Source organism: Oncorhynchus masou, chromosome 5 (assembly GCF_036934945.1).
Source record: "Oncorhynchus masou masou isolate Uvic2021 chromosome 5, UVic_Omas_1.1, whole genome shotgun sequence".
NCBI classification, from domain to species: domain Eukaryota; kingdom Metazoa; phylum Chordata; class Actinopteri; order Salmoniformes; family Salmonidae; genus Oncorhynchus; species Oncorhynchus masou.
In genome coordinates this window covers 53,434,944-53,447,793 of record NC_088216.1, presented here as the reverse complement: position 1 = coordinate 53,447,793, position 12,850 = coordinate 53,434,944, and the positions used below count along the sequence as shown (strand labels likewise).

At 43.4% G+C, this 12,850-nt stretch overlaps 1 protein-coding gene across 1 annotated transcript in view; it reads right to left on the bottom strand.

Moving 5' to 3' along the window:
* Positions 1 to 13: 13 nt before the first annotated feature.
* LOC135529381 (synaptotagmin-6-like) overlaps positions 14 to 12,850 on the bottom strand; it is a 51,767-nt gene continuing 38,930 nt past the window's right edge. The window contains exons 3-9 of the mRNA XM_064958156.1: positions 4,562 to 4,604; positions 4,000 to 4,408; positions 2,786 to 3,362; positions 1,965 to 2,085; positions 1,521 to 1,692; positions 1,142 to 1,292; positions 14 to 815 (exon numbers count right to left, since the gene is read on the bottom strand). Of these exons, the coding sequence (XP_064814228.1) occupies positions 744 to 815; positions 1,142 to 1,292; positions 1,521 to 1,692; positions 1,965 to 2,085; positions 2,786 to 3,362; positions 4,000 to 4,408; positions 4,562 to 4,604 (1,545 nt within the window). The 3' untranslated portion in view covers positions 14 to 743. The remainder of the gene's footprint in view (positions 816 to 1,141; positions 1,293 to 1,520; positions 1,693 to 1,964; positions 2,086 to 2,785; positions 3,363 to 3,999; positions 4,409 to 4,561; positions 4,605 to 12,850) is intronic.

Sequence of the window (12,850 nt, the reverse complement as noted above, 5' to 3'; positions counted from 1 at the left end):
GAGGAACATACAGTATATCGACACTCGATTTGGAATGTTAGAACCAGAATCGACAACTTTATTATCACTTCTTTAAAATACAAGGGACGCCTGGAAACAGTTATGTTACAAATACACATGTTCAATACAAAAGTGGAAAGATACTCTAAATTGCTTGGAAAAAAACAGAGGAAAGTCATTGATTCAAGCACTTATCACAAGGCTAATGAGGCAAAGGGGTCAAAGGTCAAGCCAACTCCCTCAACAAAGTACATGACATTGCCTGAACAAGAGACTATTGGCAAACACTTCACAGGTAACAATTGAAACAGAAAAGTAAATTCAGGGGGATAGTCATGTTGATAATATCATAAATATGTGATTCTAAATACAGTGCTATTATTGATGTCGGTATCAAAGGGCATTACATATATACAAAGATGTTAACCACAGGTGTATAACCAAACCAGGCTGAGCTCAACTGCAAAACTATTGTTGCAATAACAATGATCCCACCAGACCCAGTATACACTAGGCTATACGTACCATGACAAAGTGGCTGTCCAAGAGGGCACAAGAGAAATGTGTTTGTGTATGTGTGTGGGTGTGTGATGGCGAGATAATGTCATTCCAGAGCAATTTACTGCACTTTACATATTCTGAGGCACAACATGTGTGGGTCTGGGTCTGGGACACTCCATATTTCAGGCCTTGCTACAGGGCAGGCTTTGTAGAGTCGTGGAGTATAAACTCTAGCTCCTCCCTCATGGACTAGACAGGAGTCTTGGAGAAGGGCAAGAGCCTTGGCTGTCAAAGCTTGCAGTGCGGGTTTTCCACTGAGGAGACATTTCACATGGAAAGATTAGTCATTCCGTAGTGCACCAGCATGAACATTGCTGTCACTGTTAGGAGTGCACCTACCATCAGAAATCCTACATAGATAAAAGGGGGTACATACATTTATATTTTGGTCATTTAGCATATGCTCTTATCCAGAATGACTTACAGTCAATGCATTCAACAAAGGTAGGCAAGACAACCACATCAACCATATCTCAGTCATTGCAAGTAGAACTTTCCTCAATAAAGCAGCTATCAGCAAAACACACAGAATTGAAAGTCAGCAGGGTGTTTTTGTTTGTGTTTTTGTGAGTAATAATACCTCTTTCTGAGACTTGCTTGCCTCCAGTAGAGAGTGCCAGTGAGCGATGGGCTTGCGTGGATAGGCCAACATCTCGTTCCAGTGGTCTCTGCCCAGTCCCTCTGCATGACTGCCCACTCTGTTTACACCTATGATCTCATTGTGTCCCACCCTAAGGAGAAAAAAGGCAAAATGCACCCATTAACTCTTCAGCCACATCTGGTATAATGTAACTTCACATTTTCGATTCTACAATTTGCAGAACTGACAGTATTAGTAGGTCTCTTAGAGTTAGGGGATGGTTGTAGCATGAACAAACATATCAGTAACAAGAACTTAGTCATTATTCTTAATAATATTGACATGCATTGCGTCACAAATGATATTGAGTATAGCATACAAGTCATAGTCCATGACGGATATGTGCAGGCTGACTTGGTCCATGTTCTCAGGGGGGATGTCAAAGATGATAGCTTCGTTATAGGTGGGGTTCAAAGTGTTCCTCTTGATGGTGGTTTTCTTCTTTTTCAAGCGCCGTCCGTCACACTCCAGGGAGACCTTAACATATGGGTCTGCCAATAAACAAGACAAAATAGTATTTGATTTATTTAAAAATGACAGAGTGCTTAGCTACTGAATGGATCAAGCTGATTTGACTGTACATTATGTAATATGTAATTTAGCTAAGTCTGGCGAGACATATTACAAAACCAGATTACGCTTTTTTTATTGTAAATCTTTTACCAGAGGTATAGCCTGGTCAATGGTTAGAAGAGTAGGCAACAGCGTTTAAGGTGAAACAAGCACAAAACCTTTAAACATGAACCCATTGACTGAACTGTACCTGAGTATCCTGTGATGTCCATGGCCTTGAGGTTCCTGCACTTGATGACAGTCATGGTGAGTCGGCCTGCGGTCGGCAGGTAACAGAGAGAGAACATGATCTCCCCCAGGTCTACACTCTCCTGTGTTCATGGCCACAGACAAAACACATCAGAACAGAAGGAAACAGTTATCACACATTACAATGCCACTAATATTGTTAAAGGGATAGTTGAATGATTTGACATATTTAGATATCTGTTTCGTTACCTTGAAAGCATTCTCTGTACAAAACCAAAGTGTTGATTGGTGTCACTCCTTGTCCATAGACTGCATTCAAGGTAAGGAAACAAATATCTAAATATGTTAAATTGCTGAACTATACCTTTGTAGTACTATACTGTAGCAAATGTACAATCTAATTCCCATTTAGTCTATAATGTGAATGAGGATGAAAGTTAGGCAGTTCAAGGGGGCATTGACCCCACATCCCCTGCCTGGTCTCCTATTCTTGAACACTTGTGACTCACACATGGGATCAAATCATTACAGTAGCTCATCAGAGCACCATTGAGGTGATTCCTTGCCACAGCTTATTAGGACCATCGCTTTAAAATACTTTAGAGCTTTCCTGACACAATGGAACCAATGGAATAGTCCCAAAAATGCAAACTAGATAATATAGCACTTCCAAAATGCAAGCTCATTCAAACTTGTGAAGAATCCAATGACAGCTCCAAAAGGCTATCTGGACACTGTGCTTTCACTTCTGCTTTGCTTGCTCTTTGGGGTATAGGCCAGAGCTTCATAAAATACATCTATTTGATTCGTTGATTGACTTACAGAGGTGGCGTACTGAATATCCTTCCAGATGGCCATCTCACGGGAGAGGTCCGACACCTCAAACAGATTCTCCAGAATGACCTCTCCGATCATGTCATGGCGGGAGAAGCGGTCAAAGTCAAATACGCTCAGGTGCAGCTTCCTGCTGCCCAGCTCCTCGTAGGGCACGGTGAACTGGAAGGACTCATCAAACATGGGGTTGAGCGTCTTGCGATGGACCCGGGTCTGGAACTTGCGCTTGCGGTCAGGCAGGAGGTAGATTTTGACGTAGGGGTCGGAGCTGCCGCATAAGTCCTTGGCGGGCAGGTCGAAGGCCTTGAGGATGTTGACGAGGAGAGCCTCAGACTCGTAGTCATACTTGAGGGAGAAGTTGATCTTACCACAGGTCTTGGCGGCGGCGCAGTTCTTGGAGGACTCGTCGGCCTCCAGTGGGCTCTGTTTGTAGAGCTCTGGCTGGATGCGGCCCAAACTGGCTAGGCTGGTGGATTGGTCCTCTGTATAGGGGAAGTCGCTGCCTCGGTCAAGGCTGGTGACATGGTGCATTTGTCGGGGGAGGTGCTTCTTGAAGGAGCTGTGCCTAGAGACAGGAGCCAATTTTGCCAGTTGAATCATTTTCTTGGACAATTTACACACTGTAGAACAATTTCAGCAGTGGAATAATTCCAGTAACATATGGCATGCCTGGGAAATCTATGCCCTCTGCTGAATACAGTTTCCAATTTTTTCCAATATGATATTAGATGATTTAGAGTTCTCTTATTTAGCTCAATAGGAGCTCCATGGCAATAGGGGCAGTAAACTGACAATCTCATTGATGTTCTATGTATCTCATCTTAAAGGTCACAAATGAATATGTTACAGGTGTAGATATGCATAATGATCTTTACCTCTATGACACTTTAAATAGCCCCTTCCTGACATATCACATACTATTACCTCAATACTAATACATGTCCTGGACATAAACACTGAGGCTCAGTGGAGCCCTGGTGCAACCTATTGTAGGAGGCCCTTACAAACTGATCTAAGGTCAGTTTTGAGGAAGCACTGATAAGCTGGTACCAGGGATGCCTTTCAAGTGGCACCCTATGCACTACTTTTGACTCGGGCCAATAGGGCTCTGGTCAAAAGGAGTGCATTATGTGGGGAATAGGGTGCCATTTAGGACGTATCCTAAGTCTGTGTCCCGAGGCAACTTCCTCCCGAAGCCTGACCTATTGGAGGAGTTGGGCTCGGTGGTCTGCCTGGACATACGCGTGCGGCGCAGGAAGTGGTCCTTCATGGACAGCTGCACCTCGGCAGGGATGTCAGGTGACGTGTGGCTGATCTTCACAGCTGCCTCTAGGAAACTTGCCGGGTCCAAAGGATTCAGCTTGTCCGACGCCATGGCGTGTGTGTGCGTGTGTGCGTGTACGAGCGTAGGCCTGTGGCCGTGTGCGGGCAAGGCTCTGTCGTAGGGTCTGTCAGAGGCAGAGGAGGGGGGGGCGAGGGCAGTGGCACTGGAGGAGAGGTCCTTGGTGCGCCAGTGCACCCTGCACAGCTTCCAGGAGGCAAAAACGATGACGCTCAGCAGGCCCAGGCCACAGGCCACAAACACCAGAAGCAGGAGGCTGAAGGAGAGATCTGGAGGGGGAAGGATGGCAAGATGGGTGGGTGGTGGAGGGGAGAGGAAGAAGAAGATAGAAGAAGAATATTACTTTATTGTCCAATTGTACACAAGATCCAACAAAAAATGTGACTTCCACTTTATCCCAACCCTCTGAAAGACACACATACGTACACACGAAGGTTGGAGAGGTTGGAGCAGGGGGCAGTCATTCTGCATGGCCCATGGAGAAGGGGAGGAAGGAAGGGAGGGATGGGTCGAGGAGTAGAGGAGAGGAAGGGCGGTGGATTAGAATGGGAACGGCAGATATATAGAATATGCATGAGTGAGATCCGATAAAGGGAAAGGTTTCATTTAAAGACATCGCACTGCTCAGCAAAGTGTTTCGAAACCCTCAAAATCGAGAGCAACTGAGCTGCCACCACCAATTAAGGCATGTCAAAGCATTAATTTCAATGGATTATTGAGAAATACAATCATGACGGGTGTTGGTAAGCATGGTGCATGATGTATCATCATCAATCAGCTCACTGGTCACCATAGCAACACCCACCCGTAGCACTCGCTCCAGCAGGTATATTACACTGGTCATCCCCAAAGCCAACACTTCCTTTGGCTGCCTTTCCTTCCAGTTCTCTGCTGCCAATGACTGGAACGAATTGCAAAAATCTCTGCAGCTGGAGTCATATCTCCCTCTCTAACTTTAAGCATCAGTTGTCAGAGCAGCTTACCTGTACCTGGACACAGCCAATCTGTAAATAGCACACCCGACTTCCTCATCCCCATATTATTACTTACCCTCTTGCTCTTTTGCACCCCAGTATCTCGACTTGCACATCATCACCTGCACATATATCACTCCAGTATTAATGCTAAATTGTAATTATTTTCACCTCTATGGCCTATTTATTGCTTGCCTCCCTACTCTTCTACATTTGCAAACACTGTAGATAGATACAGCTTTCGGAGCCATCATCGACTTAGTGGGTTTTGTCCAACATGTCTCTGGACCTACTCACTGTCACAGTCATACTCTGTACCTAGTTTTGTCCCATGGAATAAATGTTGTGGATCTTAATGTTTTTCCTCATAATCCTGGACTATTGGACCACCATTTTTTAACGTTTGCAATTGCAACAAATAATCTGCTCAGATCCCAACCAAGGAACATCAAAAGTCTTGCTATAAATTCACAGACAACACAAAGATTCCTTGATGTCCTTCCAGACTCCCTCTGTCTACCCAAGGACGTCAGAGGACAAAAATCAGTTAACCTCCTAACTGAGGAACTCAATTTAACCTTGCGCAATACCCTAGATACAGTTGCACCACTAAAAACTAAAAACATTTCTCATAAGAAACTAGCTCCCTGGTATACAGAAAATACCCGAGCTCTGATGTAAGCTTCCAGAAAATTATAACAGAAATGGCGCCACACCAAACTGTAAGTCTTCCGACAAGCTTGGAAAGACAGTACCATGCAGTATCGAATAGCACTTACTGCTGCTCGATCATCCTATTTTTACAACTTATTGAGGAAAATAAGAACAATCCGAAATTCCTTTTTGATACTGTCGCAAAGCTAACTAAAAAGCAGCATTCCCCAAGAGAGGGTTGCTTTCACTTCAGCAGTAATAAATTCATGAACTTCTTTGAGGAAAAGATCATGATTATTCGAAAGCAAATTACAGACTCCTCTTTAAATCTGCGTATTCCTTCAAAGCTCAGTTGTCCTGAGTCTGCAAAACATTGCCAGGACCTAGGATCAAGAGAGACACTCAAGTGTTTTAGTACTATATCTCTTGACACAATGATGAAAATAAGCATGACCTCTAAACCTTCAAGCTGCATACTGGACCCTATTCCAACTGAACTACTGAAAGAGCTGCTTCCTGTGCTTGGCCCTCCTATGTTGAACATAATAAACGGCGCTCTATCCACCGGATGTTTATCAAACTCACTAAAAGTGGCAGTAATAAAGCCTCTCTTGAAAAAGCCAAACCTTAGCCCAGAAAATATTTGAAAAACTATCGGCCTATATCGAATCTTCCATTCATCTCAAAATTTTTGGAAAAGGCTGTTGTGCAGCAACTCACTGCCTTCCTGTAGACAAACAATGTATACAAATGCTTCAGTCTGGATTTAGACCCCATCATAGCACTGAGACTGCACTTGTGAAGGTGGTAAATTACCTTTTAATGGCATCAGACCGAGGCTCTGCAACAAGTTCTGGCCTGGTTTAGATCTTATCTGTCTGAAAGATATCAGTTTGTCTCTGTGAATGGTTTGTCCTCTGACAAATCAACTGTAAATTTCGGTGTTCCTCAAGGTTCCGTTTTAGGACCACTATTGTTTTCACTATATATTTTACCTCTTGGGGATGTCATTCGAAAACATAATGTTAACTTTCACTGCTATGCAGATGACACACTGCTATACATTTCAATGAAACATGGTGAAACCCCAAAATTGCCCTCGCTAGAAGCCTGTGTTTCAGACATAAGGAAGTGGATGGCTGCAAACTTTCTACTTTTAAACTCGGACAAAACAGAGATGCTTGTTCTAGGTCCAAAAAAACAAAGAGATATTCTGTTGAATCTGACAATTAATCTTAATGGTTGTACAGTCGTCTCAAATAAAACTGTGAAGGACCTCGGCGTTACTCTGGACCCTGATCTCTCTTTTGACGAACATATCAAGACTGTTTCAAGGACAGCTTTTTTCCATCTAAGTAACATTGCAAAGATCAGAAACTTTCTGTCCAAAAATGATGCAGAAAAATGTATCCATGCTTTTATTACTTCGAGGTTAGACTACTGCAATGCTCTACTTTCCGGCTACCCGGATAGAGCACTAAATAAACTTCAGTTAGTGCTAAATACGGCTGCTAGAATCCTGACTAGAACCAAAAGATTTGATCATATTACTCCAGTGCTAGCCCTACACTGGCTTCCTGTCAAGGCAAGGGCTGATTTCAAGGTTTTACTGCTAACCTACAAAGCATTACATGGGCTTGCTCATACCTATCTCTCTGATTTGGTCCTGCCGTACATACCTACACGTACGCTATGGTCACAAGACGCAGGCCTCTTAATTGTCCCTGGAGTTTCTAGGCAAACAGCTGGAGGCAGGGCTTTCTTTCCTATAGAGCTCCATTTTTATGGAATGGTCTGCCTACCCATGTGAGAGATGCAAACTCGGTCTCAACCTTTAAGTCTTTACTGAAGACTCATCTCTTCAGTGGGTCATATGATTGAGTGTAGTCTGGCCCAGGAGTGTGAAGGTGAACGGAAAGGCTCTGGAGCAACGAACCGCCCTTGCCGTCTATGCCTGGCCGGTTCCCCTCTTTCCACTGGGATTCTCTGCCTCTAACCCTATTACAGGGGTTGAGTCACTGGCTTACTGGTGCTCTTTCATGCCGTCCCTGGGAGGGGTGCGTCACCTGAGTGGGTTGAGTCACTGATGTGATCTTCCAGTCTGGGTTGCCCCCCCCCCCTCGAGTATAGACCGAGTATAGCCCATCTCAGTGGGCTATACTCGGCCTTGTCTCAGGATGGTATGTTGGTGCTTGAAGATATCCCTCTAGTGGTGTGGGGGCTGTGCTTTGGCAAAGTGGGTGGGGTTATATCCTTCCTGTTTGGCCCTGTCCGGGGGTATCATCGGATGGGGCCACAGTGTCTCCTGACCCCTCCTGTCTCAGCCTCCAGTATTTATGCTGCAGTAGTTTATGTGTCGGGGGCTAGGGTCAGTTTGTTATATCTGGAGTACTTCTCCTGTCCTATCCAGTGTCCTGTGTGAATTTAAGTATGCTCTCTCTAATTCTCTCTTTCTCTCTTTCTTTCTCTCTCTCAGAGGACCTGAGCCCTAGGACCATGCCTCAGGACTACCTGGCATGATGACTCCTTGCTGTCCCCAGTCCACCTGGCCGCGCTGCTGCTCCAGTTTCAACTGTTCTGCCTGTGATTATTATTATTTGACCATGCTGGTCATTTATGAACATTTGAACATCTTGGCCATGTTCTGTTATAATCTCCACCCAGCACAGCCAGAAGAGGACTGGCCACCCCACATAGCCTGGTTCCTCTCTAGGTTTCTTCCTAGGTTTTGGCCTTTCTAGGGAGTTTTTCCTAGCCACCTGCATTGCTTGCTGTTTGGGGCTCTAGGCTGGGTTTCTGTTTAGCACTTTGAGATATCAGCTGATGTACAAAGGGCTATATAAATCAATTTGATTTGATTTGATATGGACGTTTGTTTATGTGTAACTCTGTGTTGTTGTTTTTGTGCTTTATCTTGGCCAGGTTGCAGTTGTAAATGAGAACTTGTTCTCAACATGCCTACCTGGTTAAACAAAGGTGAAATAAATAAATACAAAATTAAATTGTCTCTCATATGCAGTCTGTCAGCCTGCCTCCTGGTGGTTTAACAGAGAACTTCACCAGGACCTTATATTCACAAATGAGTTGATCTCTTTTTAGAACCTATTGCACTGTAATTGGGTGCCTTAAGCAATGTGCCTCTAGATAAAATGTATCTTAATGATCAAATGCTTATTATGTGAGTCCGTGCCTAGTCTAAGGAGCTATTTGTTTTAGCAAGTCTGTCCTCACATAAAGGAGAGAAGCCTAAAATGGGGCTAACCGTGCTAGTCCAGAGGTATCATGCTCTGGACTGGCACGATTCAGCTTGATCCCTGAATAATAAAAGCCTGTAATGAGTTACGTGTTTGATTACACATGATGCATGGAGGAAGAGGAGAGGAGTGAGGTGGGAGGAGAGTGGGAGGGAGGAACGAAGGGGGAAAAAAGTTTTTGACTTCCTGGTCAGAGTTTCTGTTTATCAGTTCCAATGACAGGGGATGGACTTGTTCTACTATTTCGTTTTTAGCTGTTGAGCACACTGCTAGGGTGTTTTTCAACCCTCCTCCACCACACTCCATTCTTCCTCCACTCCTCCTCTTCCTCTTTTCTCTTTTGTTTTATCCATGGCTTAATCAACGTAGTTTGGCCTGGCGGCCAGCTGGGTGTGTTTAAGCGTGGTTCCATGTTAAAATAAAAAGCACCATGGGGAATATGACCCCTGATTCCCGTAAACCTCCTTCTCTCCTCTCCTCTCCTACTGGTACAATAAAGTTGTTTTTTTAAAGCCAGCTGCTGCTGCATAATACGTTTTCCTAATGGAAACCATAAAATCTCTCACTCTTGCTCTCTCTCTCTCTCTCACATACACAAAAATACACACACACACAAAGACACACGCACATGTATGTAGAGTGCAAGTGTTCACTGTTTGACTTGCAAATGCGCAAAATGTAATTACAGTCTTATTCCAGATAAAGAACAGCCCCACAAACCAAGAGAGCCACACAGGTAGAATAACTGCTCCCCTGTCTCTCTGTGGCCCTAGTCTAGGATGGTTATAAATCACTGGAATGCAAAATGTGGAGCTCTCTGTTTTCTATGATTATTACAAATGCGTTTGCATAGGACTTGCACTGGGTGTGGGCCACACATATTGGAGAGGGGCCAGGATGGGAAATGAACAAAAACTGTTTCAGTCTCTATCTGCATTTCCCAGAGGGTTAATGAGTGGAGCATCACAAACAATTGTTTGGAAAACGGGGGGAGGCATTAAAATGTAGGTTACTATCTCCTTAAAACAGCTGTCCAGTCTAATTAATTAAACATGATAAAATACATTAATTATACATGAGGTTTCGAGTAAAGTTGGGAAATTCACAAGCTGTAGCTACAGTTCCCTAAATAAAAAATGGAAGCCTGTAGAAAATAGCTACTCTGGAGACTCTGGAGACTGGTGTGTAAATAACATAGTCGGCCAACGTTTTTGTTTCCTAATGGAGGTGATAATGTATTATATATTTAAAGGTAGTCTCAGCGAGATGTGTTGTCACGAGCAGCACCGCAGATGTTGAGATGAGCAAGATGCAAGACTGTGCTCTCACACGGTCACGCACAGCATCTGCGCATGTGCACGGGTTCGCTTCACGCTGTTCACAGTGTGACAGTGGAGACGTTGAGCCTCTCGCTTTAACGCTCTTAGTTGTTGCAAAAATGTACGCACCATGCTGTTAACTTTCTGCATCTACGTCATACCTTTCATTGAACATTTCCAGGGTAACTCTTTACACTCATATACGGTTGAAAATGGCAGATTTGGGTACTGATATATTATATTGAAACGCAGTGGCTGTACAGTAGCATGCTATAAATTACCTCAGACCTCAGGCTCTGTGCTTCACAGCGCTGTATGGGTATTGACTGACAGTTGTTCTGAACTTGAGCACCACGCGCGACAAGAAGTTCCCACATCTCTCCCGCTAATTGGGAAACTTGTTCAAATATTTTGTTTACCGAGTTAGGGGGGAAAAAATGAAAATGAAAAAAAAGTGTAACGAAGAGGATTATACATATTGCTTTGATGTCATACAAACAAGTCAAACATCCATAAATCCAAATGTGCACTTCACATTTCCAAATCATTAAACTCATGTACTTTACAGTGTCAACGTTTATGATCCCTATGTTTCATGTACAATTACAAGATGACATATCCTGGGTTGTTCTGAACAGAATGAGCCTATGTTTGTCTACTGTGAAGAAAATTGACCATGGCACATGCACCTGTATGCACTCATAACTCCTTTCTATGTGAACCAAAATTACAATCTGTTTCCCTTAATTGCATAGTGAAAGCCTAACACTGTAATATCATATTTTATAACTTAGCTCGTCATGTTGGCAATATAACAAGCTTTCAAAATAATGCCCACTTAACCCAGTTTGTGATTTATAATGGACCGATTTTGGATTGCATTAACAACAACAGTAATTTTATGATGGTGGGGATGCAGGGTTGTGTTCCAAACAAAACAACTACAAGTGTGCATGCCCTAGTTCCTCAACGGCACAGCTAGGAGAGCTCCAAAAAGCACCTTGTAGTTTAAGTCTCATCTTTGAGTCATAAAAGTGCATTGAAATGAATTAGGAACTGTGCACACTTTGGAGAGGTGTGTGTCCACTTGGAGACATTAGTTAGTCCTCTCATTCAAACCCTTGTAGTTTTTTTGTCTTATGTTGCACCTACAACACATTTTCCAGGAATATTCTTATCATGTTAATGAATGTATCCAGTTTATTTTCAGATTTAGTTATCAACAAATTTGGTAGTACAGTAAATGTAAAATGCACATAAAATCAACAGTGTAATGTTTGGATTCAGCACTGTGTCAGGTGAACTTTTGTGTCCTCACCTTCGGTATAAAAAACCCCCTTAATTTCAAAACTGTTCCCTTTCAATTGATTACAATGATTATGCATATGCTTTTCATACTTCTATAAGAAATATTTCAATTTAGCCCTATCCATATCGACCAATTCCCAGGAGTATAAAGGGTTATTGAGGACCCAGATACTGATTAAATGGGGCAGAAATTACATTTCAACCACAGGGGAGCATTGCTTCCACTCATAACCAGACTCTTTTTCTATAAACCCAGCTGAACAAATGATATCTCAAATTATTGTTTGCCCTTAATCTCAGAAGTTAGATTCAGATTTTTTTCCCCTCTCTCACACACACTTGAATCTCTTTCCTGCAGCAGAGATAAAGCAAGTAGCACAAAGGGTGATGTAAGGCTGAATCTTGTTCTAATAAGCTATGTTTTTCATAAGGGATGGTGCTGAGCCTGCTGCTGTGGCACATAACCAGGGTGTTGTGTCCAAAATGGCCCCCTATTCTCTATATAGTGCGCTTCTTGGGCCCTGGTTAAAAGTAGTGTACTAGATAGAGAATAGGGTGCTGTTTGGGATGAGAGCCTGAATTTGGGAGACAATTCCCCCCCCCCAACAATTCCCCCCCACCAACAATTCCCAACAATTCCCCCCCCCCCAACATACCAGTCAGCACATCCTTGTGGTGGAGAGAATTTAGGACATATGGTTATCCCTGCATACTTTAAAATAAGATGCTGGAATTTCACAGTCAATCAAAATTATGTGCCTTACTTGCACCATAATTAACTTTTTGAATATTGGACTTATTTTAGTGGGCGGTTGGGTGACTAACCCACCATAAAGTTTAATGTACCTTCAATGAGTGATATAGTTTCTAAGTATCTCCCGCCGCTGAATGTCTAACATGGTGCTCAATACCCTAAACAGAATCCATCTGAGGAAATTCTCCCTTTGAGTGTTTAGTTTTCTTCTGCTGTAATACAGAGTTGGTGCAATTTCAAGGATCAGCAGTTTATTGAGATGTGCGTTTATTGCTCTCACAGGCTCTCTCTCTCTCTCTCTCTCTCTCTCGCACGCACGCACGCACGCACGCACGCACGCACGCACGCACGCACGCACACACACACACACACACACACACACACACACACACACACACACACACACACACACACACACACACACACACACACACACACACACACACAC